This window comes from Dipodomys ordii, unplaced genomic scaffold, assembly GCF_000151885.1.
Source record: "Dipodomys ordii isolate 6190 unplaced genomic scaffold, Dord_2.0 Scaffold16, whole genome shotgun sequence".
Lineage (NCBI taxonomy): Eukaryota > Metazoa > Chordata > Mammalia > Rodentia > Heteromyidae > Dipodomys > Dipodomys ordii.
Window position 1 is genome coordinate 4,839,052 of NW_012267232.1, and position 26,473 is coordinate 4,865,524.

The following is a 26,473-nucleotide window of genomic DNA, read 5'->3' on the forward strand; positions in this document are numbered from 1 at the left end:
GTAAGTTTTGAGGAGTGCCAGACTGTTCTCAATAGTGGCTATGTGAATTTTCATTCCCACAAACAAACTAAAGGTATTCTTCTTTCCTCATCGTCAGTAACATGTGTTAATTGTTCTCTTTTTGAAATAGCTATCCTAACTTTTTTATTTTTTTGGTTTTAACTTACATTCCCTTGATGCTTAGTTACTTGTCTTTTTTTGAGAAATATCTATTCAAGGAAAGTATCCTTTCAAAGAAAGTGTTCTCCATGGCTTAAGGAAAATGCTTATACTACATAAAGACAAGACTGCCTAGCTTTTACTTTTTAATCAACCATCATTATTGTTTAATATGTTTTCTTTAGGATAATTCAATCACAAACCATATTAATTTGCAACTCTGGGGATACGTTATTATGAGCTAAAAAGACACAGTTTTGATGCTTTCTCAACTGTTAATAAAGTATTAGGTTGGGGGATGTAGTAATTAAGAGTCTGCCTTAGCAAATGCACATTCACCTCAGGTTGACAATGACGTTAAGAGACCACCTGGCTCGTAAGTCCAGCTCAAAGTCATAAAAAAGGCAGTAACTCACAACTCATTTGTATATTGAAATATTTATGGGTTGGCAATGTGGCTTAGTGTATACTGCTTGCCTAGCATGCATGCATGAAGATCTGGGTTCAATTCCTCAGTAGCACATAAACAGAAAAAGCCAGATGTGGCACGGTGGCTAAACTGGTAGAGTGCTAGCCTTGAGCAAAAGAAGCTCAGGGACAGTGTCCAGAATTCAGCCCCAGGACTGGCAAAAAAGGGAGAGCAATGTTTATTAATATTTATAAATACATATGTTAAGCTGGCCACCGGTGGCTTATGCCTGTAATCCTAGCTACTCAGGAGGCTGAGATCTGAGGATCGCGGTTCAAAGCCAGCCCGGGCACAAAAGTCTGTGAGACTCTTATCTCCAATTAACTACAGAAAACCAGAAGTAGCCCTGTGGCTCACGGGGTAGAGCTCTCACCTTGAGCTGAAGAGCTGAGGGACAGCACCCAGGCCCAGAGTTCAAACCCCATGACAGACCAAAAAAATAAAAAATAAAAAAACTCAAAAAACAAAAAAGCCATATATTGAAATATGAAAAACATGAGTTTATAATTTTAGCTACACACATTGATTACATGTAACATTTTCTCCTCTCATAGCTGTTGGCAATTTTCAATTATATTTTTAATTATTATAAATTATAACATAGTAACAATTAGTCTAAATTAGTTAACAATAAAGTCTAAATTAGTTAACTGATCAATAGCTTTATTTCATACTATGGAAATGTAGATTACAAAAATAAAAACATGCTACACTCCCTTAAAAATGAAAAGCCAAAACATTTCAGAACTGGCAATGGTTCTAGTTATAGTAAGATGGTTTTACTCTTCTATTCCACATTCATTATTAAATGGGAATAAATTTGAAGCACCTGACCCATTGGAAAGCTATAGTAGATACTCAGTTGCTTAAAAAGCACCTGGAATTCAATGAAGCAGATAGTGTTGTATTGTAATCAGCATATGTAATAGGATCTCAATACACTTTTGATGAGGGAAGGCCAGAATTCTGATTCCTTGTGGGACCTCCATGCCTTTGAGTTCCAAGACTGTAGATTTCTCCCTAACTTACTGAGTGAAGCATTTAATAAATATCTAACAGAATGCATCAATGCAAACCCACCACCAGCACTATGAGAACACATCTGCCAGTAGAAGTCACAAGCATCCCCTTGGTGCTAGCTTGACCGGACCCACTTGAAATCTTTGGTTTCTGTCCTATGGAAGTCCTGTGTTACTTCCAACATTCATTAAAAAGGCTCTGGATTTTGATTGCCATGTTATCCAATTTCACTTTGCAAATCAGCATAAACAGAATGACAGAAAAAGTATTAATGTCATACACAATTCTTAAGTTGAACTAATCACAAATTCAAGAGTAAAGTAGCATATGGCTTCTAAAAGCACTTTCAACCCTTAGTTTCTACTTCTTGAATTTGACCTAGTTAGGATAAAATATAATAGTTAAAATTCCAAACTACAATTGAAATGCACATAAAATAAACTATGTTGTAACTTTGTATGACTGTTGGCCAAATAATGCTGTACTTTTCTTCCATGCATTCCATATAATTATTATTGTTCCGCTAGTTTAAATCAAGGACTTGGATCCTACTGATAATAGTAAGTACAGTGTTCTTGTTTAAAACTATAATTAAATAAGGATGTGGCTTTAAAGTCTTACCTGCTGTGAAAACAAGGCTGAGCTCTTTGTATTTGCATAGTATGAATCTTTAAAGTGACAATTTAGCTGATTGTGAAATTTCTCAACTTCTTTAATCTTCAGAAAGTACTGCACAGCATGCAGTATTAACAATAAGAATTAAGTCTGTATTGAAGACTATACTCTCTATGGAACTTTTAAATTAAAACAGCATTTGATCCAAAATGTGTCAGTGGTTATTCTGCAAGGATATTTAAAATATTCTCTAGAAAAAAAAAAAACCAAACTCTTCATTTCACTCTTAGTACAGACTAATAAGCTCTTCATCATCAATTATACTGCTCTAAAATTTCATGACTCTCATATTTACTATAATTTTATTTCCAAAACTTTCTTTTACGTATTTAATGTTCATCTATTGATCAAAATCATTTCAAATGGCCCCTACTAATGCAACTCACAGGGAATTCAAAATGACTAAATTTACTCCACATCCTGAAAGGCAACATTTTATCAACTACACTTGTCTTGGAACAAATGTTCTTTGTTTAAAAAAAATCCAGGCTGTTGATGAAATAGGTTTTGCTACAGATAGTTTGTTACACCAAACTCTGCAAACATCAAGTGTTATTTTTTAAATATGTAGACAATATTTTGTAGAAAAAGAGAGACAGTTGGTGCCTTTGGAATTGTTTTCTAGCAGTGAGCAAGCCACCACATTAGGTAAGCCCATCCCTCACTGGATCCAAGTGCTTGGTGGAGAGAAGTTTGGGCATGGCAAAAGAGTCAACAGGCCCTGGAATAAGAAATATTATAGGTCTTCACTGGTTTCAGACTCTTCATCTTGGTTTTAGTCATAGAGTATCCTAATAAATAAAAAGCTAAAAGACATAAGTATCACCCTATAAACGACCCACCCACTAAGCAATCCCAAAGGCCAGGAACCACACTAAGTACTTTATGAGGTGAGCACCTGACAACTTTAAGCTTTCACTGTCCCCATGATAAGTGTGAAACCATTCCCACTTCACAGGTGAGAAACCAAACCAAAACAACTGTATCAAAACAAACAACAAAAATCCCAAGAAACATGCTTCAAATCACAAAGCAAATTGTCAAATGGGGACTTTAACCCATTGCTTGTGACTCGGAAACCCATTTTGATTGTGATATACAGCCTCACATCCCAGAATCATAGTTCCAATCATCTTAGAAAGATGATTATACTAATGTTACAAAAAATGAAGGGGGTGTATTATAGAAATACAACATTATGATTGTTTCTAACACATTTATAAGATTATTTCTTTGTTGCTTTGTATGTCCCTCCCCCACAGTATAACCCCTGCTTTCACTGTATTTGATGTTGGTATAATTTGTGGAGGGGAAGGGGAAAAACAAATCGTTTAAATAGGGACACAGGTGGACCCATTGCAACAATGAGGTGTACAAGTCGTTATGTCGAAAACTTTGGTGGGGGGGGAAGGCTTGAGGGGGGCAGGGGGAGGATGGGAAGGGATGGGAAGGGGAAACAAAGGAGGAGGCTACAATGCTTGATAAGAAATGTATTCATTATCTTGCCCATGTAATTGTAACCCCTCTGTACAGTATTTTCACAATAAAAAAAATAGTAAAAAAAAAGTTAAAAAAGTAAAAAAAAAGAAATACAACATTAATTTCTGCCGAGGGTTTAAAATACAAGTTGATTATTTCTTATGTGAAGTGCTTCGAAGTGTAACAGATTTCAAGGTTTGTAAAATTTTGTTATATGTGCATAGACCCCATTGGCCAAACAGCCTTACTCCAAACTTCAGTCCAAACTTCAGATTTTTTAGAGTTTTAGATTCTGAACTTTTGGATCAGGAGTGCTCAACTTGGAGCAATAGGGACTACTGTGTCAGACATCATGCTATGTGTTAACCTTGAAATTTCACAACCACCTTGCTGCACAGACATTATTCTCATCTTACAGGTGACATGTTGAAACTGAAGGAGGCTGAATTAACTTTCTAGGTCATGCTGTCGTGAGATTTGAATTCAGGTCTGTGTCTTAAGTACATCCATGTCTTTCACAACTACAGTGCTCCTCAATGATTCCTTATAAAGGAAAGGTGACACGAATTGAGCGAGTACTTAGTACAAATAAATGTTCCAGGAATTGGGCAACTTGTCCAAAGTTCACAAAGCCAGTAAATGACAGGAGTTAGAATGTTGAGAGCCTTATAATAAATACTTCTCAACAATGATATTGATAATTATATTATCATTAATTACTAAATACTAATTTACTTTGCACTAATTGTGCATCATACAGTATTCAAAGGGCCAGCTTCCTGACACAATGCCAATAGCACAATCCAGTAAATGGATGATAGAGAGTAAAAGAAACTAGGTGGTGTTGAGATATAGACCTTTGCTAGTCTGGCTCACAATTTCAGAGTATCCACAGTGCCTGTTTAGGGATCTTGTTAAGTACAGACTCCTGTGTCCTGCCCTATACTTTTTACATCAACATTTCCAAGGAATGGAGCAAATTGCCTGAATATTTACCAAGTTTCCCCAAATAACTGTGATATAGATTCAAGTTTTAAAACCACAGATCAATAGGAAAAATGAGTTAACTATCTTCTAGTCTGTTCTCCAAAATTATCTCTCTAGTTACAGATTTTAGTATAGTTTGAGATTCTAGTATACTAGGATTAGATTAATTTCTTGGAAATTATCATCATCTCTTAGTATTAATTAAAAGCATTCTTCTCCAGTTAAAAGTTAGTATGATTTGGTTCTATATTTTGCCTGTGTGCATACATACACACACACATTTTACTGGACAAAAAGCAGAATTGAGATGTTTCTTATTGTTTATGCTACATGCCCTGGATTACATATATTGAAAAAATTTAAAGGATATATTTTATTTAACTATATAAAAATCCAAACTGCAAGTCCATGTACATAGAATTATATTTTCAATTTGTTTTTCTGGTGCCTACATTGAAATGGAGTGACTTTATATCAGACTGTAAAAAACAAGTGCAAAAATAACTGCCTACTATTTTCACATGAAAAAATAACTTCAAATACCCTGAGTAAGGAATTAGTGCACTACTAGAAATATTTCCAATAAATGGTAAAAAACTTATCCAATAGGCCAGTCTGATGTTCACACATCCTTTTGAGTGTAAATGTGTATTACCATAAACTCAAAATGATTTTGGTTCTCGGTCTAACATTGTCATAACTAAACTTTTTAATAAAGCTAAGTCATATATAATACATGTTATAGCATAATATTTAGAAATATTCTTACATACAGCTGAGCACTGATGGCTCACACGTGCAATTCTAGCTACTCAGGAGGCTGAGATCAGAAGATTCTAGTTCCAAGGCAGCCAAAGTCCAAGGGATTCATTCTCCATTTAATGAGAAAAATGCTGGGCTGGAAGTGTGGCTCAAGTTGTAAAGCTCTAGCCATGAGCAAGTAAGCCAAGTAAAAATTCAAAACCTTGATTTCAAGCCCCATTATTGGTGGGTGTGCACATGAAATGAACACAAGGAAATATTACTTCAATTGTATTAAAATATATTGTCATATGGGAAAAATCCAGAGCATTACACTAAGGCAGTCTTTTCCCTAATTGCATCAGAATACAATTAAGTGAAAGAAAGAATATGAAAAGTGATAAAAGGAAGAGGGGCTGGAAAATGCGAAGTGTGATACCAATAATTGTAAAGCGGTTTGCAATCTCTACCAAATGTGTCTGTGTACACACTGATTTACCCTATGATTCACATATCCACTTATGTTCACATGCGTAGACAACATGTTCATAGCAGTTTTATTAATTACAGCACAAATTTAAAATGACTCAATATCCATCAACAGAAGATGTGTAAATAAACCAGGCATGATCACAAAGTGGAATATTATACAGCAACAAAAAGAATTACTGTTAGGTATTTTACCTGACATATGTCAAATGCTGAATGAAAGAAGCCAGACACAAAGAAGTACATTATCACAGTTTCAGCTGCACGGAGACCAGAAGCAAGTAAAACTACTCTGCTGATAGAGGTCAGCATAGTGGTTGCCCTTTGGGTAAAGGTTATTGATTAGAAAGGACCATTCAAAGGTCTTTCTGGAAAGTTGTTTTTCAAGATTAGTGATAGTTACAATGGTGTATATACTATTGAGCTGCACATAATGTCTGTCTTAATATGCAAATTATAACTTAATATTTTGAAGCTAAAGAAAATAGTATGTTAGTTCTCAATGTTCAGGTTAACTTTGTGAATTAAATGACTTATAAACCTACCATCAGTTTTATGGTAAAATTCTCTAATTTTACCTCAGGTAAAAGGATGTTGAAGGCAACTTCAATTAAGACGCAATGTTAAGTTTATGCCTATGTAAACCACGTTTTAACACCCTCGTCCTGCCACATTATCACTGGTTTCATTATGTAATGATTTCACTTTTATACACTGACACCAGTCACTCATACCTGTAATCATAACTACTTAGATGGTGGGATCAAAGGACTGCGGTTCAAAGCTAGCCCAGTTATGGTGAACCAAGGTGTAACTTGAATGTGGTCATTAGTGGGAGAAGATGATATTTAAACATTTCTAAAATGGATATACTCACATTTATGATGATGTTCAGAGATTCATCATTGGGAAGGAAAATACACACACTCCGGCGGTCTTGCATGACTCTGTTGTTATGAAAGTTCAATTTGTTCATTGTGTTGTAGACTCTCCAATGGTCAGGGCTGGGCTCTGTGTCCTCAGCAAGTGCTCAGGTTCCTGGCACTCCAAAGTCAAACTTTCATCCTTATCACATCCCGGACAAAAGAAGCATCATGGCTTTCCACTATGTAGCTTTCATAGCTGTAAGAAAACCCAAAGCGAGTCTTGTGAAAACAGAGCAGTAAGGGTGGAGACAGGGAGATGAGCAGTGCACAACTGCTCTTGTAGGCACAGGGACAGCAGGTCTCCAGCCAAGACTGCTTAATTCAGCACATGAGAATTCACTGAAATGTATTCTGCAATTTGCCCGCTAACATCTGTTGCTAGAACTTCATTCAGTCATGAATTACACTTAAAGACAATGTATTCAAGACGCTGTTGTGTAGCCTTTGAGAAATTTCTAACTACTAAGGATTTTGAAAAAAAATGAAAATAATAGCAGCAAATCAAAAAACCAAAATTCTCTTTCTTCCATTACTACCAAACTTTCATTCATTTTTTCAACCACTGTGGTCTGGCTTTCACTTTGTTTACTTCACCAGTGGGCTCTGCCAAAGGAAGCCAGTAATCAATATCAAGAGCATCAGGAGTATCTGTAGGATTTGCAGTAGCCATTTTTTCTATGATATATGCTATGGTTATTAAACCCTCCTTAAAACTTTCAACTTAGTTTTTATGAAGATCCATTCTCCTGAGTCTTACTCTAATATGAAAAAGTAATTGTACGGATTGTCTCACCAAATATTCATCTAATTGATACAAAGAAGTAGGAATTGTGTGTGTATACATAAATCACACCATGTTAATATATCTAAGAACTAAGGATTTTAAATATCTCTCATATGTAATAAATTTATTAAGCATCAATTTTATTTTGCTTCCAAATTTCAACAATCATTATTTTAAATTTTTTATTAAGTAGTTGTACAAAGAGTTTACAATTCTGTAAGTCAGGTTATGAGTACAGTGCTTCCTGATTAATATCACCCCTTCCATCATTCTCCTCCATTAACCATTACCTTACATTTCTGTTTTATGTCGCAGTGTACTGGTGTGACCTTGTAGGACAATTTTGAAATAGTGGCAAAATGTTTTCCTGCTTTTGCTGGGCACCAGTGGCTCAGCCTTTAAACCTCAGGAGGCTGAGAATTGAGGATCACATTTTGAAGCCAGACCAGGCAGGAGTCCATGAGACACTTATCTACAATTAAGAACCTTAGCCAGAAGCTATGGCTCAAGTGATAGAGAGTGCTAGCTTGAGCACAAAAGCTCAGGGACAGCACCTGACCCTGAGTTCAAGCCCTGGAGTTGGTACCAAAAGCCCCTAAAACAAATCCCACAAACAAGAGAGATGGACCTATTTGCTCTTTAAACTACTATGTTCATTTTTGCAGCAGAATGGGAGAAAATAATTCTTTACATGCCCGTGAGTTAAATATAATCTAGTGTTTCTTTTTAATTTGTAAATAAAGTACCATCAACAAGAGAATTACTGAAAACTAAATAGAGATGGTAATCTTACATATGTTATTTCCTTATGTAAGAGGAAGGCAACAACAGTCCAATCAAAAGTTCTGCTTTTCCCAAAGGATGACAGCAGCTGCTTCCCATGGGTTACATATCACCCCAGGTAGTCACTGAAGGGCAATGCTAAAGTTCTCTCTAAAGTAGATGGCCAACTATGTATTCCACAAGTAACTGTATTCCAAATCTATTCATTCAACTAGAAAATACATGCTTTTACATTTCTAAAGTATCAGTTGAAGCAAACTTGGTTGCACCAAAAGCACTTGTGTGATTGTCATAAGTGCTGAATCCTGAGTACTATGTATACTCACACTGAGTACCAGATAGATGTTATACCTGAACATATGTAGGATATATGTTAGGAAACCATATTAGAGATAGGGAATTTGGGATAAAAATTGGGTGCTGGTGGCCCATGCCTGTAATCCTAGCTACTTCAGGTGGCTGAGATCTGAGGACTGTGGTTCAAAGCCAGCCTAAGCAGGAAAGTTCATGAAACTCTTCGTCTAATGAACTGTGCCTCAAGTGGTAGAGCACTAGCTTTTAGCAAAAAACCTCAAGGACAGAGCCTAGATCCTGATTTCAAGACAGGACCCTGCACAATTAAACAATGACAACAAAGAATTGGGAATAAGCAACTAAGTGAACAATACAAATCAACACTATAACTGAAAGAAAATGTTTTCAACATTTCAAAAATAGGAGTCCTAAGACAAGTCAAATATGTATATCCAAAACATTTTCCTTAAAAAGAGTTGGCCCCCGTACTCTTAGCCTGCTTGTGAAGTTTTTGTTCTAGATTGGAGTCCATCAAGCTACAAATGATTGTTAAGGGTTTCCATCCAAAACAGAAGAATTAAGAGAGAAAGGGGAAGCATCTATTAGGTAGATAGGGAAAAAACATGGCAGACATAGTAAGGGGTAGATAACATGTGTTCCATCATGGCACTTCTTATTCCCAAAGGGCCTTGGGCATCTTTTTAATAATGCATCTTTTTTAAATAATACTTTTGAGTTCCTGCACAAAAGCTTCTTCACATAATGCCTCAAATGCTCAATCAACCATGAGCCATCATGCAATGAGTGCAAAGCCCAATAGAGGAGATATGGGCGAAGCCTCATACTATGAAAACTGCTCTCTGAGAGGACCCCATTGGGTGCCTGTTTGAAACCCCTTTCTGGATAGAGTCTGGCTATTTTCTTTCACAGCTTTCCTTTCACTTTCAAATAAACTTTGTCTACCTTTAAAAAAAAAAGGTGGTCTAGGAATAAATAACTTTGCCAAGGATTGCCTTCCCCCCATTTGGGATCTCTCTTAAAAATTCAGAAAGGACTTAAGGCTGTAAGTCTTGTAGACATTTTCTTAGGTTTAAGTTAATATTTTTCAAACTTATTTGAACATACATACAATACTTATTTTTGCCAAGGCATATCTATTAACCTATAGACTAATACCTTAGGAATGATAAATATAGTTCTAAAAGATTTCTTTCTCCAGTGTAATATTCTACAGTAATATTTTCCCCCATGTACTGGTATATTCCAACACTTATGACTCTTATTAAAAATGTTTTCAAGAATAAATTGTAAGTTATGATTAAATGTGAAATATTTATAACTGAACCCTTAGATGATATAAATCCCAGTGTACTTCTTCTTATTTAAATTTATACTTCTAACTCCTATAATTTTCTATTTCTAATTAAACCATTTAAATCTGGTTATTTCTACTGACCTACTTTGAGAATTTGACAGGTAATATAGGAAAACTATCTTCTGAGGTTTGGGATGTTTCCAGAGCTTCATTAAAATTACCTGAAAATTTCATTTGGGTACAATCTTTTATTTTATGGTTCAAATACGTAATAGAAAAGAAGACCAGATAATTTAAAGCACATTTAATAAAAGCTGAGTTTGGAAGAAGCAGTACTGCTTCATGGCTGCATTTTCTACTCTGAGAAGGACAAACTAGAAAAGTCTTAAAGGAGAGATAGGATTTTTTTTACTTTACTCAGGATAGCATTAAAGCTGATTAAAATGTTCCACAGAAATAGCAAAATCACCCTATCTCTAATATGCACCAGTATAAAATTTAATCTTCAATTGGGCAGTCCTGGGGAAAAGGCTTAAACTAAATGTCTATCAATTTGAATTGTAGAAATTAGCACTGGAGGATATTCCCCTTACACTCATGAGGCTAATAGTCTAGTTAAGGACTCAAGGCTGCTAAGAAACTTCAGTATTGTTCCTGACTCCTAAGAGTGCACATTCTGATGGGCAATTCCATGTCCACCTCAAGGGAAGCCACCATGGATAACAGCTTTAAGTATATGAACACTGTGCTGTAATATTGTGGTAATGATCGTTTGGATTAAGCAATGTACTGTCTTTAATGTATGCCATTCTCCCTTAAATGGAGTATCAAAGTGCCTGTAGTAAAATGAGCTCCATTTTTTGTTATTTATTTATCGAATAGTACAAAATGCATACATTAAATACTTACTATGTGTCAAGTGTTGTAAATGCTAAATGAATAATCCTACAAAAACACCCTGCTGGGATAGACACACACAATAAACATGCAAGAAGATAATGATATAAAAACTGTATTTCTTCTACAAAGAAAAGCAAATCCAGACTGGATGAGAGAGTTGATGGAGACTGAGTTGTGGGATGTGGATGCTTTATCATATAAGATAGTGAGAAGTACTTCTCATGGGTCCATCTTTGAGCAGACAATTGAATCTATTCAGGTATGCTATTTCCTTCCTTCTGTTCATTCATTCATTCATTCCCTGTCCATCCATCTCAGGAAGGGGTTTTCCAGGCAGAGAGAATAGTAATTACCAAGGTTCACTTACTGTACAGAAAAGGTAAAATAATAGTACTAATGATAGTTAACATTCACTACACATTTGGAATGCTTAGGTACTGTTAAGGACTGGTGGTATGTTAAAGAAAACCACAAATTCTTTGCCACACTTCGCAATGGTAAGTGGGAACTACTTCCCCTCTCCTTATATCTGGGACAGCCTCATGACTAGCTCATACTCAAAAGTTTTGCCTCACAGATTAAACTACTTGTGCAGTTACCTCCAACACTCCGCACCAATGATTAGCTCAGGAGTTTGAGTGCTATTTTTTTTGCTTGTCTCCTTTACTTATATCTTAGAGTACTCTTATCTTAATATTGCACAATTTCGAATGTACATGGTCCATGGCTTTGAAAAAGCTTCTTTTATTAGCACATATTGTATAAGAGATTTTATTCTAATTTCCATACATGCATGCAATGTATATGTGTGCATTTGATCAAATTAACCCCTTCTATTACTTCTTATCCTCTTTTCTTTAATTTTAATGGGTTTCATTATTCTATTTTCATATATGCATTTAAGTACTTCAATCACATTCACTGGTCCATGGTCCTCTCCGTTGATATTTAGCTTTCTTAAAACTTAACTGTCTAAGTGCAGTTTATTCCCAAGCTGCCCACAGAAGTACCTTTCCATTATTACTAGATACTTGTTCCTAGAGGATCTTTTATTTTGATACTAGTACCTGAAAGGATAAAAAGTGACTTGGAAACAATGGACACATGGTTTTCAATTGTCACTTTCTTATGCTCTGTATTGTACATTTGTGTGTGTGTGTGTGCCAGTTCTGGGGTTCGAAACTCAGGGATTGGGCACTGTCCCTGACCTTTTGTGCTCAAGGCTAGAACTCTGCCACTTGAACCACAGTTCCACTTCTGGCTTTTTTGGTGCTTAACTGGAGGTAAGAGTCTCACAGACTTTCTTGCCCGAGCTGGCTTCAAACCACAATTCTCAGATGTCAGTCTCCTGAGTACCTAAGATTATAGGCATGAGCCACCAGTGCCCAGAATGCTCTGAATTTTGTATTCCAAGGATTTTTTTCTATTTTTTTTTAAAGAAAGGGTCAATTGCTTATAAGAGTCATTTAGAAAGCATAAAATTACAGTACTTAATTTGAGGAATAAGTAACTTGAATAGTTTCTGTTTCATGATCTGCTTTTGCAATGACTTTTTACCATAGCAAAAAAAAAAATAAATAACTGACATCTATTAACCTTGTGGAGTCAAATCCTCTGGAAAGAGTTTTTGTGTGTTTTTTTTTTTTTTTGCTGACTTTTTCTCACTTTCCAAGTTTGTCCTGGTAGATAAATAAAACATTGTGGAAGGACTAAGATTATTTTCTGTATCATTGATCCTTAAGTGTTTTAAGGACAGAATACCAATTAAGAATGACTTGTTGGGGTTATCAATTCTATCACAGAGGCTACAGATGACCAAGTGCTGGCCAAACACAGCACCTCATTCTCCAACCACAGCTCTGACCTACTTAGGTGAGCATATAACCTAAGTACAGAAGTCCTCTGTGAAATGTTTTACAAATGTTTTCTCTTTGGATTGCCCTTTATAAGCAAACATATAAGCCTAGAGCTACTGGGAATCACCTTTGACACCTAGGCTATTGCAAGAACTTTCCTGAGAAGGCTAACATCAAAGAAGAAGAAAAGTTCAGAAAGCCTACCGATTACATCATTTGAGCTGCTGCATCTGAGAGCAGAAATCATCCATTGAATTCCCATATCGTAAGACTATAGTCTTTTCTTAAATTCTAGCATTTCTACTGAATATATCCTCTATAATATAGTCCATATAACAAAAATCTGATGATTGCTTGATATATTCATTCATTCACCAAATGATATGATCATTAACTATACACCAATGTTGATGTTTACTTTATTTGAAAAAAGTTGCTTTGTTTTCAAATTTCTCTACACATAAAGAAGACCCAAGAGGTAGGGGGAAAAAATGTCTGAGTAACAACCTGAGGAGGAGGCTGGTTACTAGTCAGATACTAACCATGTTTTTTTGTTGTTGTTTTGTTTTTGGTGGGGGGGGGTGGGGAGGATCCGGTCGTGGGGCCTGAACTCTGGGCCTGGGCGCTGTCCCTCAGCTCTTCAGTTCAAGGCTAGAGCTCTACCACTTGAGCCACAGCGCCATTTCCGGCTTTTTTCTTTTTGCTTATGTGGTGCTGAGGAATCGAACCCAGGGCCTCCTGCCTGCAAGGCAAGCGCTCTACCATTGAGCCACCTTCCCAGCCCCTAACCATGTTTTTAAGAGCACTAGGTACAAGTAATTTATGAGAATAATGCATAAATTTGTTTAAGGTAAACAAAGCATACTGGACAATTAATTCATAACTCATTTCAACACCAAAGGAATGTTTCATCATTTTGAATATTAATGTGTCGGTGAATAATCCTGTATAATTAAAGATCACAAGGTGTTTTTCCATAGTCATGCTGAATGTGTCTTTGTTGTATTGTCCATTTGTAATAAGCTGTAGTAGCTGTAAAATGGTTTTTCTGCACATATAGTAACTACACAGAATAAGTAATTCATACTTTGGATACTGAATAGCTAACAGCATAACCACAGCAATTTGGTAAGAATAACATTAACTTTAAGCTTCTTTTATAAATTGGGTGAGGGGAATACCATTAAGCTAAGTATTAAATGCAACCTAATAGAGACTGTAATCCAACTGTAACAGTATTGCATTATAAGGGTCTTTGCATATTGCATGCAATGTTGGCTAGTTATATATTCAAAGGTTAAGTTTGGAAAAGGAAATACAGAAGTAAAAAGTGCAATATGCTACTTAACAACTTAAGACTGTGGAGTTGGGCTGCTTAGATTTGAAAGTCAGCTCAGACACCTACCACACCTGGATATACCCCCCTCTCCTTGAGAAGACTCTACTTATTGTGTCCATTTCTCTCACCTTTGACTTGAGATTGTTGTGAAGATAATAAAGTACGTTACTCATTATGAAGCAATGAGCAAACATTGATTGACACGTAGCACGCACTATTTACCACCAACTGTATAACTGGCTTCACTTGATAAAACCAAGTGGGAGCACTGCTTTTTTGATGATATGCAGTAGTCATCATGGTATCATTAATCCTATCTTGAGATCTAAAATAGTGTTTTCCATTAATTAACAGATTATTTCACCTTTTTGGGGGAGAGGGTCTTTGCTATACAGCCTGGCCTGATCTCAAACTTATGATCCTCCTGCCTCAGCCTTCCATGTGCTAAGATGATAGATATGTACTGCCATGTCTATTGATTAATTCACTTTTGTACTTAGCCAGTAAGGATTGCTACACCTTGGGGTTAGAGATAAAAAGAGGGCTTTCCAATTACAGCTGACCTGAACTGCTGCCAAGTAATACTCTAATGAATAAAACTAGCAATAGAAAAGGGAAAAAAATAGAAAAAAAGGAGAAAAGATAAGTGAAATTCACACACAGTTTGCGGTTAGTATTCTAACTCAACCCAATATGGCTTTGTCATAGTCCATTCATGAAGATTTTCATACCTTTTGGCTCAATAATCCCAACTCTAGGGAACATATAAGGGGAAATAATCCAGCTAAAGATCCTTATATTTCTAAATAAAAGTGTTCACTGAAATGTTAAAGCAAAAACTAGAAAAAAAACTAAAAATCTAACAATAGGATCGTATTATCCAAGTGTCATGCATTATATATAATGTAAAAATAATATTTATTCAACACTTTGCCTTCAAATCACAAATATCTATGATAACTAAAAATTACCTTATAACAGAACTTTCAGGAATAAAGAAATCACCTAAATCAATGATTTAAAGACCAAAATAAAGAGGATCTTTAATACTCTCTTCAGTCAATGAATAAGCACAAGTTAACTAGCATTTGAGTATCCACACTGAGGATCTTTTAAAATGCTTGGAACCAGAAGTACTTTTAGTTTCAAGGTTTTTTGGTTTTAAAAATATCTACATAGATGTGGCCGAACCTATAATCTGAAAAACCAAAATCCAAACTCCTAAACAAAAACATCTTCAAGTATCAAATTGGTGTTCAAGAAGTATTAAGTGTCAAAGCAATTAAGATAATGATTTTCAGATTAGATTCTAACACCATTTCTGAATTTTGGCCCTTGGAGTGTTGATAATCTATTGTATGAATCAGAAGTTAACACAATAAAAACAAGAAGAAATTATATAATTACATTTCATAAGGCTAAATGATGTAGGAAAAAAAACATCTTTACATTGCAGGGAGAAGAAAGAATTGCAGTAAGAATGAGAAGTCTTACAGATTAAGGCTGTGGTAGAGAAACAGAAAAAAGGTCTGTCTGTATCCATCAAAAGGTCACTGGTCTTGCTCCTATGTGCAAAGCTAAAGACTGGATAGGCTCAACCATTTTGAACCGTGTCTCCAGCTGCAGGAACATTTTTTCCTTTTTTCCTTCCTTTCTTCTTTTTTTCCTTCCTTCCTTCCTTCCCTCCTCCATTCCTTCCATCCATCTTCAAAGTGTGTTTCAATCTAAGATGTCCACATTAGAGTGTTCTCCTTCAGCTTAAGAACTTTCCTCAGTTCCTAGAAAGGCTGTTGAGGAGATTCGTCAGGATATCACACAGTACTGTGCCATAACACAATGTCATATACTTCAAAGTCTTATGTTAACTTAATCACCTTTGCTAGCTTTGGCAATGGTTTTACACCCTGTGCTCTTCTGATTTCTGCTCTTAAGGTTTATTCTTCTTTTCATTATTTCTTGCTAGAAAGCATAGCCACTTTACTTACTTGATGACAGAGGCAGAGCAAAAGGCAATGATACCAGTACTTGAGAAACAAAATCACTTTTCTTATACAAATATTAAAAATATATATTGACTGGGAGGGGGTGGGAGAGTGAGGGGATTGAGAAGGGGTGGGAATAGGAAGAGGAAAGATGGATGAATAGTCATGGTACTCAATGTATGTATGTGAAAATAAAACTGGTGGGGGAAGGGATGGGTGATGAGTGGGGAATGATGGAAGAGATGACTGATGATGATGCACTGTACACATAAATGGACATGTTAGATTGAAACTCCCTTTGAAGATGGATAGAGGGAGGGAGGGAGGGAGGGAGGGAGGGAGGGGGAAAAATGATCTGCAGCTGGAGGCATGTTTCAAATGGTAGAGCACCTATGGAGCAAGTGCTATGCCTAAGTTCAAATCCCAATACTTGCCCCCAACAAACAGAATATGTTTCTCCAAGTCATGATTCTGGCTGACTCTTTAAACTGAAGAGTAATAAGCATAATTCTGTTAATCAGCTAGTACAAGGTTTCCATCCTGAAGTCCATAAAAGAAGCCATAGGAATCTTTCAACATTTCAAAAAGCCAAATAGAAATAGTATATTTACCCAGGACATCACTCATTTAAATAACATTCATATATTTTTAGTGCTTATTTTGATAGCGCATTTAATTTGGCATGCCAGAGCTAAAAAAAAAAAGGGGTGGGTAGGGGAGAAAGCAAGCAAGTAAGCAAATGCCTAATCTTGTTTTGACAGGCAATCTTTCTGAACACAAAGACTGAAGAAGCTGGGGGAAAAGGATCTTTAGTAGCTGAAAAGTATTTAAGTGTAAGAAAAAAAAATCTCATCTCTCTTCTGTCTAGTCTACCCTTTTTTTCTTTGGTCGGTCGAGGGGCCTGAAATCTGGGCCTAGGCTCTGTCCCTCAGCTCTTCAGCTCAAGGCTAGTGCTCTACCACTTGGGCCACAGCACCACTTCCACTTTTTCTGCTTATGTGGTGCTGAAGAATCGAACCCAGGGCCTCACGCATGTAAGGCAAGCACTCTGCTGCTAAGCCACCTTCCCAGCCCTTAGGCTACCTTTTTAATGACTTTCTTCTCTCTACACATTTGGCTGTGTTCTCAAATGGTTTTGCTTTGATTTTTAAATTATTCTGTGATTTATCTAATTCTTTTTTTAAAGGTACCAAAATCATTTTACTTTTGCTGATATTAATTCAGTTTCTCAAACTTTATCATATCACTATTTATGTGATGATTTCCCCCATCTTTTTTTATTGCGAGAATACTGTACAGAGGAGTTACAATTACATGGTCAAGATAACGAGCACATTTCTTATCAAGCATTGTTGCCTCCTCTTTGTTTCCCCTTCCCATCCCTTCCCATACTCCCTCATATCACCTACCCGATCCTCCCCCCCACCAAAGTTGTAAAGTTCATTTTTCGACATAACGACTTGTACATCTCATTGTTGCAATGGGTCCACCTATATCCCTAGTTAAATGATTTGTTTTTGCCCTTCCCCTCCAAAAATTATACCAACACTGTATTTGATGTTGATCTGTCTAATTCTTTCAGTCCATCCCTCATATGCTAACAGAGTGATGCTATTAAACTGCATATCTGATCATGGGTTTCACACCCTGCCACATTTCTTTCTCTACAAGAAAACACCTAAATGTCAAGGCACTATAATCTTTTCACCACTAGTCCCCCACATACCAAGTGTGACCATCTTTCAAAATCATGTTTTAAATTAGTAAAACTCATCTTTTTGTGGTTTTCTCAAATCTTGCTCCTGTACTCAAGCTTTTAACCAGTTTCCTTCTGTCTAGAATATCCTTTCTTGCCTACTGTAGCATCCACTACCCACTTACAGGAAAACAAAACATCTTGCTCTCTGAAAAATTAAGACACCAAATCTCCTCAGTGACTGGTTCTGTCCATATCTTTACAATGCCTGGGGTCATAGGCCCTCAAGCTGAATAAATTGTGTAGTCTTATTTACCCAAACTGTAAGTAAATTCCCTAACAAGAATGAAATTGGGTTCTTTATTACATCACCCCCCACCCCCACCAATGAAAGTCAGCTTTGATCGCATCTTTTGTGAGTATTTTCTTCAAGTTTGTTCTAGGGGAATAGGGGTATGTTTTTGTTTTTTTTTCCTTCTCTCCAGACTTAGTCGACAAACAATGAAAGAGTAGCTTCCAACACCATCAACAAAATTATTTCTGACAAGTCTCCATGCGTGTTAGCTTGAGCCAACTCATGTGAAAGTGGACATATAAGAAGACCTATTAGTTGGGATACACTAAGTTGCAAGTACTATGAATATCTAACTCAAACTTGCTTCTGAAGCCAAATTGCCTGGCTCTGACTCTTATCCAAATATTAACTAACTAATCCACAATTTACTAACCCTGGACAACTAGTATAGGACCTTACAAATCTATTTACCTCTCTTGCTCTGCTTTCATATTTGTAAAAATAATAACAGTATGTCTTCTACAAGGTATTGTTAAGCATAAAGGTAAGCACCATGTGTTAACTATTAGCAGTTAAACAAAGACAAGTTACATGATGTAAGTGGAAATTATGAAGCTAAATTAATTTGGAGCCTAGAAGTAGGATGGCTGGGCTCATGGGTGGCTTGCTATGGCAGCTTACAATATCATCCAGGATTTAGCTTCTTCCTGGTACCTTGAAATCAGCTCCATCTGAAGGCTAGTTAGTATCTCTTGGAGAGGCCAAACCAATCAGGATGCAAGAACATTGATGCTCATTCTGATTCAATGTCTTCAGTCACATCCCTGGGCAGAAATAACCCCAATTCTAGATCTAGAGGTGGGATCGACTTTCCCTGAAGTACATGGACAGCAAAACAAAACATGGGTATTCCTGGGAACTGAGAAATGAGAAAAGATACTAGACATGCAATACTAACAAGGAGAAAGGCAAGGAAAAAAATTTCATGAATTTTAAATTAGAGAAACTTTCTTTTCACAGCCATCTGTATTCAAAAGTCATATTGGGTTTAGCAACCAGGCACAAAAATTCCTTTCAACCAAGATAAATTTCTAGCATGACACTGCCAACACAAAGTGCTGTTCTCAGGGAAAATCCTCTGACTTAGAAGCATCTGCTTCTAATTTCCACAATGAAATCTTTGATTCTTTCATCATGGGACCTGCACTCAATATTCTGACACAGGAATCAGTTTTCAAAATAGTGATTTTTCTATGAAATTCTCATTATTTGAGAGCAGTATATGGAATCTTAACATTATTTTTCTCCGAATTTTTTTTCCCAAAGACAGTGTAATACTAAAGCATTTGGGAAGTTATTAGCTTTCTTAGAACACTGCATGCAATTTTCCACTTTATTAAATATCTCTTAGCAGCAACAATAGTACATATAGGTTACAAACATAAAAATCCATTAATGAAAGGATAAATAAGATATTATACATGAAAAGAATTTGTTAGAGAAAATTAAAGAACTATAGCTACATTAACAAGAATAAATCCTAAAAACAATGCTGAACAAAAATGCATGTAACAGTGATTATATAATACATAAGTGGTTGTATTTCTATATATAGAAAATTCAAAATAAAAAGAATATTCATGTAGGAATGCACATATATGATAAGACAATAAAGAAAAGCGAAGAAGGATCAATCTCAAAATTCTAATTGTGGTGCTGGGTCAAGGCCTGGATTATGGGTATTCAAAAAGGAGTGAAGAGCTTCAAAGGTTCTAGAGAAGCTTTCTTAAGCTCAGTAATCAATACAATAGTGTCTTGTTACTATTACTATTTAAAATGCATCCAGAGTATTATAAACACATTCTATGTGTGTATTTGAAAATTTTAGAAAGTAAAATATAGCATAAGTATTTATATTGGAAACATTTTTAAAAGATGTATAATTCAGTACGTAAATTAGTATAAAAGTTTCATAAACATGTTATAAAACTGCCTTCAAAATGCCTGCTATATTTCCTATCATAAGGTGAGTCCACTGAGGATTTTATGAAGAGTTTAACTACAATATCCTAGAGCAAATGCTGTTATTATAACATTTTATAATGTTATTGTTACAAAATGTTATTTTACCTACTATATGTACCATTGTTTTTATGGCTTTGAAATGAAAAAGACCTTATAGCTTTTAGTATTGTTACTAAATTCTTGTAGAAGAAAATTTAGTGACATTAATTTCTGAGATTCTACCTTCTACTAACTAAACATTGTAATGAAGTGCATATAGTCAAATGAAAACTTCACCAGTTTCAATGGGAAGGGATGGGAAGGGAAAACAAAGGAAGAGGCTACAATGCTTGATAAGAAATGTACTCATTTTCTTGCCCATGTAATTGTAATCCCTCTGTACAGTATTTTCAAAATAAAAAAAAAGAAAACTTCATCAGTTTCACAGTCCTTAAATTTTATGGATTAAAAAAAAAACCTACAGAAAATGACCTGGCTATGATGATCTGTCATTTTGGAGCCCCAGAAGTGCTTTTTCCTTACAGAATTTTTCTTCTATTAGTTCTACATAAAACACAAATGGGTAGGAAACCATTTACTTTACAGTATCCAGAAAGTTCATGATTAATATATTTAAATGGAAAGTTAAGAAATATTTTAAAAAAGAAAAGAAATATTAAAAAAGACTGAACTTAGTCAAGCAAATCCAAATGCTAATAAAGCTTACACTGATAGTTACAGAATTACATATGAAAAAAATTAAGAACCTACAAAAATATTTTGAGATGTCAGCAATCTAGCTCTTGCTCTTACACACATAAGTTATGGAGTGGAGACTACACTGTTGCCTGGAGACAATGAGCAGCATTTGCTACAGGATGGTGCTTGTTTGTCACTTTTTCTCTTCCCATTTTCTCTTTCTTTCTCTTTTACACACACAGACACACATATAACAGAGAATGGTGCAAAGTGAGATGCATGAAGCCAGACACTCTTCATAGTTAAAGAAGATCAAAAGCACAATCTTCAGATTTCAAAGTGAAATATTCCTCAGAACATTTTAACAAGGTTTTATATGCTACAAAAGTCTTTATTCAACACACCCTGAGGGTTTTTTTTTTCACACAAGTTAGAAACAAAGTTGTCACATATGCTTACAAAGACAGAACTCTGATTTACAGCTTTAAAAGCACTAAATATAAATGACAAAAGTATTCATTTTTATGTATGATTTCTTTATTATAGCTTCATAAAATATTTACTTCATATAGATTCATTGTCAAGTAGCAATTCTGTATCAAACATATTGTATCCATTATATATCAAACATGTTCTATCCTAACAAAGCCGTCAAGGACCAGAAATCCAAAGTCCAAACTAGAAGCCACTCTTGCTTCTCCATACTGTTATCAATCATGAGCCCTGAGTTCAAGCCCCATGACCAACAAAAAAAAATGGTCCCAAGTGGAATTTTATTTTCAAGTAGCACTTACTTATGAAGTAACATGTACTTCCCATATGCCATTCTCAGGTTTTATTTCTGTTAAGTCTTGTCAAGAGAGGTTTTGAAATAAGTTAGACAAAAGTCAATTCAATCATTATCAACTGATTCTAAAAGGAACAGAAATAAAGCCATGTAGTGAGCCCCTGAACCTTCTGGTCCATGTGAAACTGACAAAATTCAATGGTGATTCAGACATGGAATAGCTCAGTCAAGTGACCTCCATTTGACCTACCTGTTGATTGGATTTTCTGGTTGTGTGATGTGCTCCCCACCCCCCACTGTCAAGAGAGACATTCCTTCTTATAGCAATCATCCTCTGATGCTGTGTGAGAGACTTAAGGTCTAGCTTTTAAAGGGTGTGGAGGAAGGAAACCAAAATTACACCTTAGCTTACACTAACATGGTTAATCTTCCATGAAAAAAATGAAACCATACCTCAATCTTGAAGGTTAGAGTTTAAAAAGAAAAAAAAAAAAGCCCTCAAAACCCAGAAATCAACCTATCTCCTCTCAGCATTTTTGTTTTGTTTTCCCCCTGTATGGCTTTAATAACAATGGAAAAGCATCTAGTCCTGAGATGACCTGTGGACTTTCATTGTGGAAAACTGGACATATCAAAGTCAGACCTCACATATGTCAGGACCACTGCCCAACTCCAATGGCATATTGTAACCCTATTTCTCCATTTATGTTCTTCCTAATAAGTCTGTCTTGTACCAACAATTGCCAATGACCTTTCAACTATATATTTCTTTTTATGGTTTCCAGAGCAATGTATTCATTTAAATAAATTCATTAAATTCAATGTACTCCCACCAGTTGTCCTATGTATATTGTCCTGATAAATAGACCCTGAGAAGATTTAACAAGTTCATCATTTAATAAGTCTCAATTCATTTTTATCACATAGTATTGTGCAGGGTCACCTGTTGGAACAGATTTCTTTCTTAACAGACCTTAGTTTTAAAAAGTCATAGATATTGTGAGTTTTGAATAAATTTGGTGGACATCAAGTTAGTTCCTTACAAGCCTCAACTTGACTGAAGAATAAAGTATCTAGGCAGGAGACAAAACTGTGTTAGAGCCACTGCTTAGCATATTAAAGCCCTAGGTTGAATCCCCAACACTAGGGTAGGGAGGAAGAGGGATATAAAAGGAAGAATGTCTATTTTCCTTTCACAGCCTTCACATTTGGAAGAATGAATTAAGAATTAGTACTAGTAACAGGTGTTCTACTAGGGAGAGCTAAAATTCTTCTTTCTCAGATACAAGATCTACAAAAGTGGTATATTATTTAGTGGCTTTTCACTTTCAACACAGGTCTCAATAACTGGAGATTAAATCTTGAAATACCTTCTAAAAAAGTTTATCTTACAAGAGCATCTTCTAAGTGAATCTCCCCAGAATTTAGAAATCATCCCCCCCTTCCCAGCCAAAGTGTAAGAAAACAAGACACTTTCCCTGAGATTACATACATATATAGAATCTGGAAGTAATACCTGAATTTCCCTACTTCAGGGAATAAAGTCATTAGGAGCATGGTAGCATGAAAGTACTTCACTTCAGTCTTATCAATTGTAAATACATACACTAGATAACCTATAAATCAACATCTATTTGCAAGGGGGTAAAGTGGACCCTTGGTATGCACAAGTATATGGTTCTAAGGAGACTGTGGAAATAAAACCATGAATATAGAGTTCCATATTCAAACATTATGCAAATTTACCTATACTGAATATATATAGAGGTCTAAACTTCCAAAGCCACAGGGAGTTATCTATATTGCTGTTGCAAAAATTACCTTTGCTGACATTAATGCTGTTCACCAAAACTAGATTTTATTTCATGCACATTACCTCTAATGCTATAATCCAAGCTACTGGAATTTGGCTCTAGGAAAATGAAGACCTCATCTGGAAAATGACTATCAAGAGGGCTGGGGGGTGACTCAACATAGGGCACATGGTTAGCAAGCTAAGAGGCCCTGAGTTCAAACCTCAATGCCACAAAAGAAAAACAAACCTACGCCAGGCGCTGGTGGCTCACATCTGTAATCCTAGCTACTCAGGAGGCTGAGATCTGAGGATTGCGGTTCAAAGCCAGCTTGGGCAAGAAAGTCCGTGAAACTCTTATTTCCAATAAACCACCAGAAAACCATAAGTGGCACTGTAGCTTAAGTGGTAGAGTGCTAACCTTGAGCTGAAGAGCTGAGGGACAGAGCTCAGGCCCAGAGTTCAAGCCCCACAATGGACAAAAACAAAACAAAAACAAACCTACATTCTTCCCTAGTGTTGCTTACATGTTAAATAATAATATGTTACCTCAAATCTTTTTTACATGTGAAGCTGGGTATAAACAAAGTGAGACAATATAAAATTATCTAAACTGGTTAAATCCATGGCTTCAGAAGATTAAATTTAATCTCATAACTGAAATGTAGGAAATAATGGAAAATGACTGTCATTTTCAAGGATATACCTAAAAGCAAAGATTCACAAAAGTTTTCATGTTTACAAAAGTTATCACTTAGCAAGAATTACGGAGCAACATAATCTGTCCTTAAAAAAAAAATCTGTCCTTAAATAGGCAGCATTTCACTTATTACATTGTGTAACTATTTATTATCCTTCTGTCTTCCTATACACCCTCAAGATTCTGGATTCCCCCATGCTTTGTTCATTACTGAATTTCAGCAAATACCTGGGACATAAATGAGACTGGAATGAGACAAGAGATTCTAGATGTTTTCATAGTAGCTTACAAGCAAATAAGTGACTCAACTTAAGTGACTCACTTCCTATAGAAAGGTTTATGGTAGAAATGGTTCCACAAAACACTGGCATTAGTTCACAGCCTTCTTACTTCTAATTTAAAGATTACAAAGTTGGGGCTGAGAAGGTGGCTCAGTGGTAGAGTGATTTCTTTGCATGCCTGAGGCCCTGGGTTTGATTCCTCAGCACCACTAAGCAAAAAGAAAAAAAAAGCCAGAAGTGGCGCTGTGGCTCAAGTGGTAGAGCGCTAGCCTTGAGCTAAAGAGCTGAGGGACAGCACCCAGGCCCAGAGTTCAGGCCCCACAACTGGACATCCCCCTCAAAAAAAGATTACAAAGTTCTAAAGAGATCACGAAATGGGTTAGTGTATAACTAACCCATAAATGTAAAACATCGATCATTTCAAAATACTTTTAACTTCCCTTTTCTACCAGTCCTAATAAAAGGATTTTCCAAGGTAACAAAACAGGTAACAAAACCTGGCACATAACTGGCTTCTGGTGTATTAAAACAATATTTTGAGCTGGGTGCTGGTGGCTCATGCCTGTAATCCTAGCTACTCAGGAGGTTGAGATCTGATGATTGTGGTTCAAAGCCAACTCAGGTAGCAAAGTCCATAAGATTCTTATCTCTAATTAACCACCGAAAAGCTGAAAGTGGAGCTGTAGTTCACTATGTAGAACTCTAGCCTTGAGAAAAAATGCTCAGGGACAGCGCCCAGGCCCTGAGCTGAAGCTCCCAAACCAACACGGACACACTGACAGAGACAGACAGACAGACAGACAGACAGACAGACACACACACACACACACACACACACACACACAATCAGTGTTTTGAATTCTGTGCCAGGTTAAATCTATTGAAAAGATCTTCCTCTGTAGCTCAGACAAAAATTCCCTGTGACAAGACCTGTGTGAGCTAAAGAACATCATAGTTCATTTAGTATCTGGCTGAGACTAAAATTGACTTTAAAAGTCAATCAAGGGTAATTTTTTGTCTTTTACCATTCATTATATTTACTTGTAGATTTACAGGCACATTCTAATTACTAGAAATGAGGGAAACCATTCAAGCTATGCTTCTTTGGGTCTGGCTTATTTCACTCAATACAATTTTTTCCAAGTTTTCCATTTCCTTATGAATGGTGCAATATCATTCTATCTGAAGAAAACATAAAATTCCATTATATATATATATATATATATCTATATATATATACACACATACACATGTGTGTGTGTGTGTGTGTGTATATTTTTTCTTGATCCTTTGTCCATTGAGGGGCATCTGAATTGATTCCATATCTTGGTTATGGGAAACAATACTGCAATGAACATAGTTGTGCTGGTAGCTTTAGTATTGCCTTGTCTGTGGTCTATTGGATAACTGCCCAGGACTGGACTTGCTGGGTCATGGGGTAGTTCTATGTTTAGTCTTTTGAGGAACCTCCATACTACTTTCCATAGTGGTTGAACAAATTTACATTCCCATCAACAGCCTAGTAGAGTTCCCTTTTGGCCAAATCCCCACCAGTATCTGTTACTGTTAGTTTTCTTGATAACGGCTATTCTAACTGGGATGAGGTGAAACCTCAATGTTGTTTTGATTCTCATTTCTTTTATGGCCAGAGATATTGAATATTTTTTCATGTGTCTACTTCTTCTTCTGCGAAGTCTCTCTTTAATTCATTAACTCACCACTTATTAATTGGGTTGTTGTTTCTTTGGGGGTGTATTTGGGGAGGGGATTAATTTTTTTGAGCTCCAACTGTATTTTAGATATGAGGCCTTGTCTGATGAATAGTTGGTAAAAGTCTGGACTTAATAAATGAAATGAGACTCTATAAACATTCATATAGTGAGACCAAAAGAAGATATTCTTTTTTTTTAATTTTATTTTATTTGTGAATATACTGTACAGAGGGGTTACAATTACATGGGCAAGAGAATGCATACATTTCTTACCAAGCATTGCAGCCTCCTCCTTTGTTTACCCTTCAC

General features: G+C 36.0%; 1 protein-coding gene across 2 annotated transcripts in view; it reads right to left on the bottom strand.

Moving 5' to 3' along the window:
* Frmd6 (FERM domain containing 6) overlaps positions 1-26,473 on the bottom strand; it is an 83,025-nt gene that overhangs the window by 35,929 nt on the left and 20,623 nt on the right. For both annotated transcript variants that reach the window (XM_013012356.1, XM_013012355.1), the window contains exon 2: positions 6,897-7,141. In XM_013012356.1, the coding sequence (XP_012867810.1) occupies positions 6,897-6,995 (99 nt within the window). In that variant the 5' untranslated portion in view covers positions 6,996-7,141. The remainder of the gene's footprint in view (positions 1-6,896; positions 7,142-26,473) is intronic.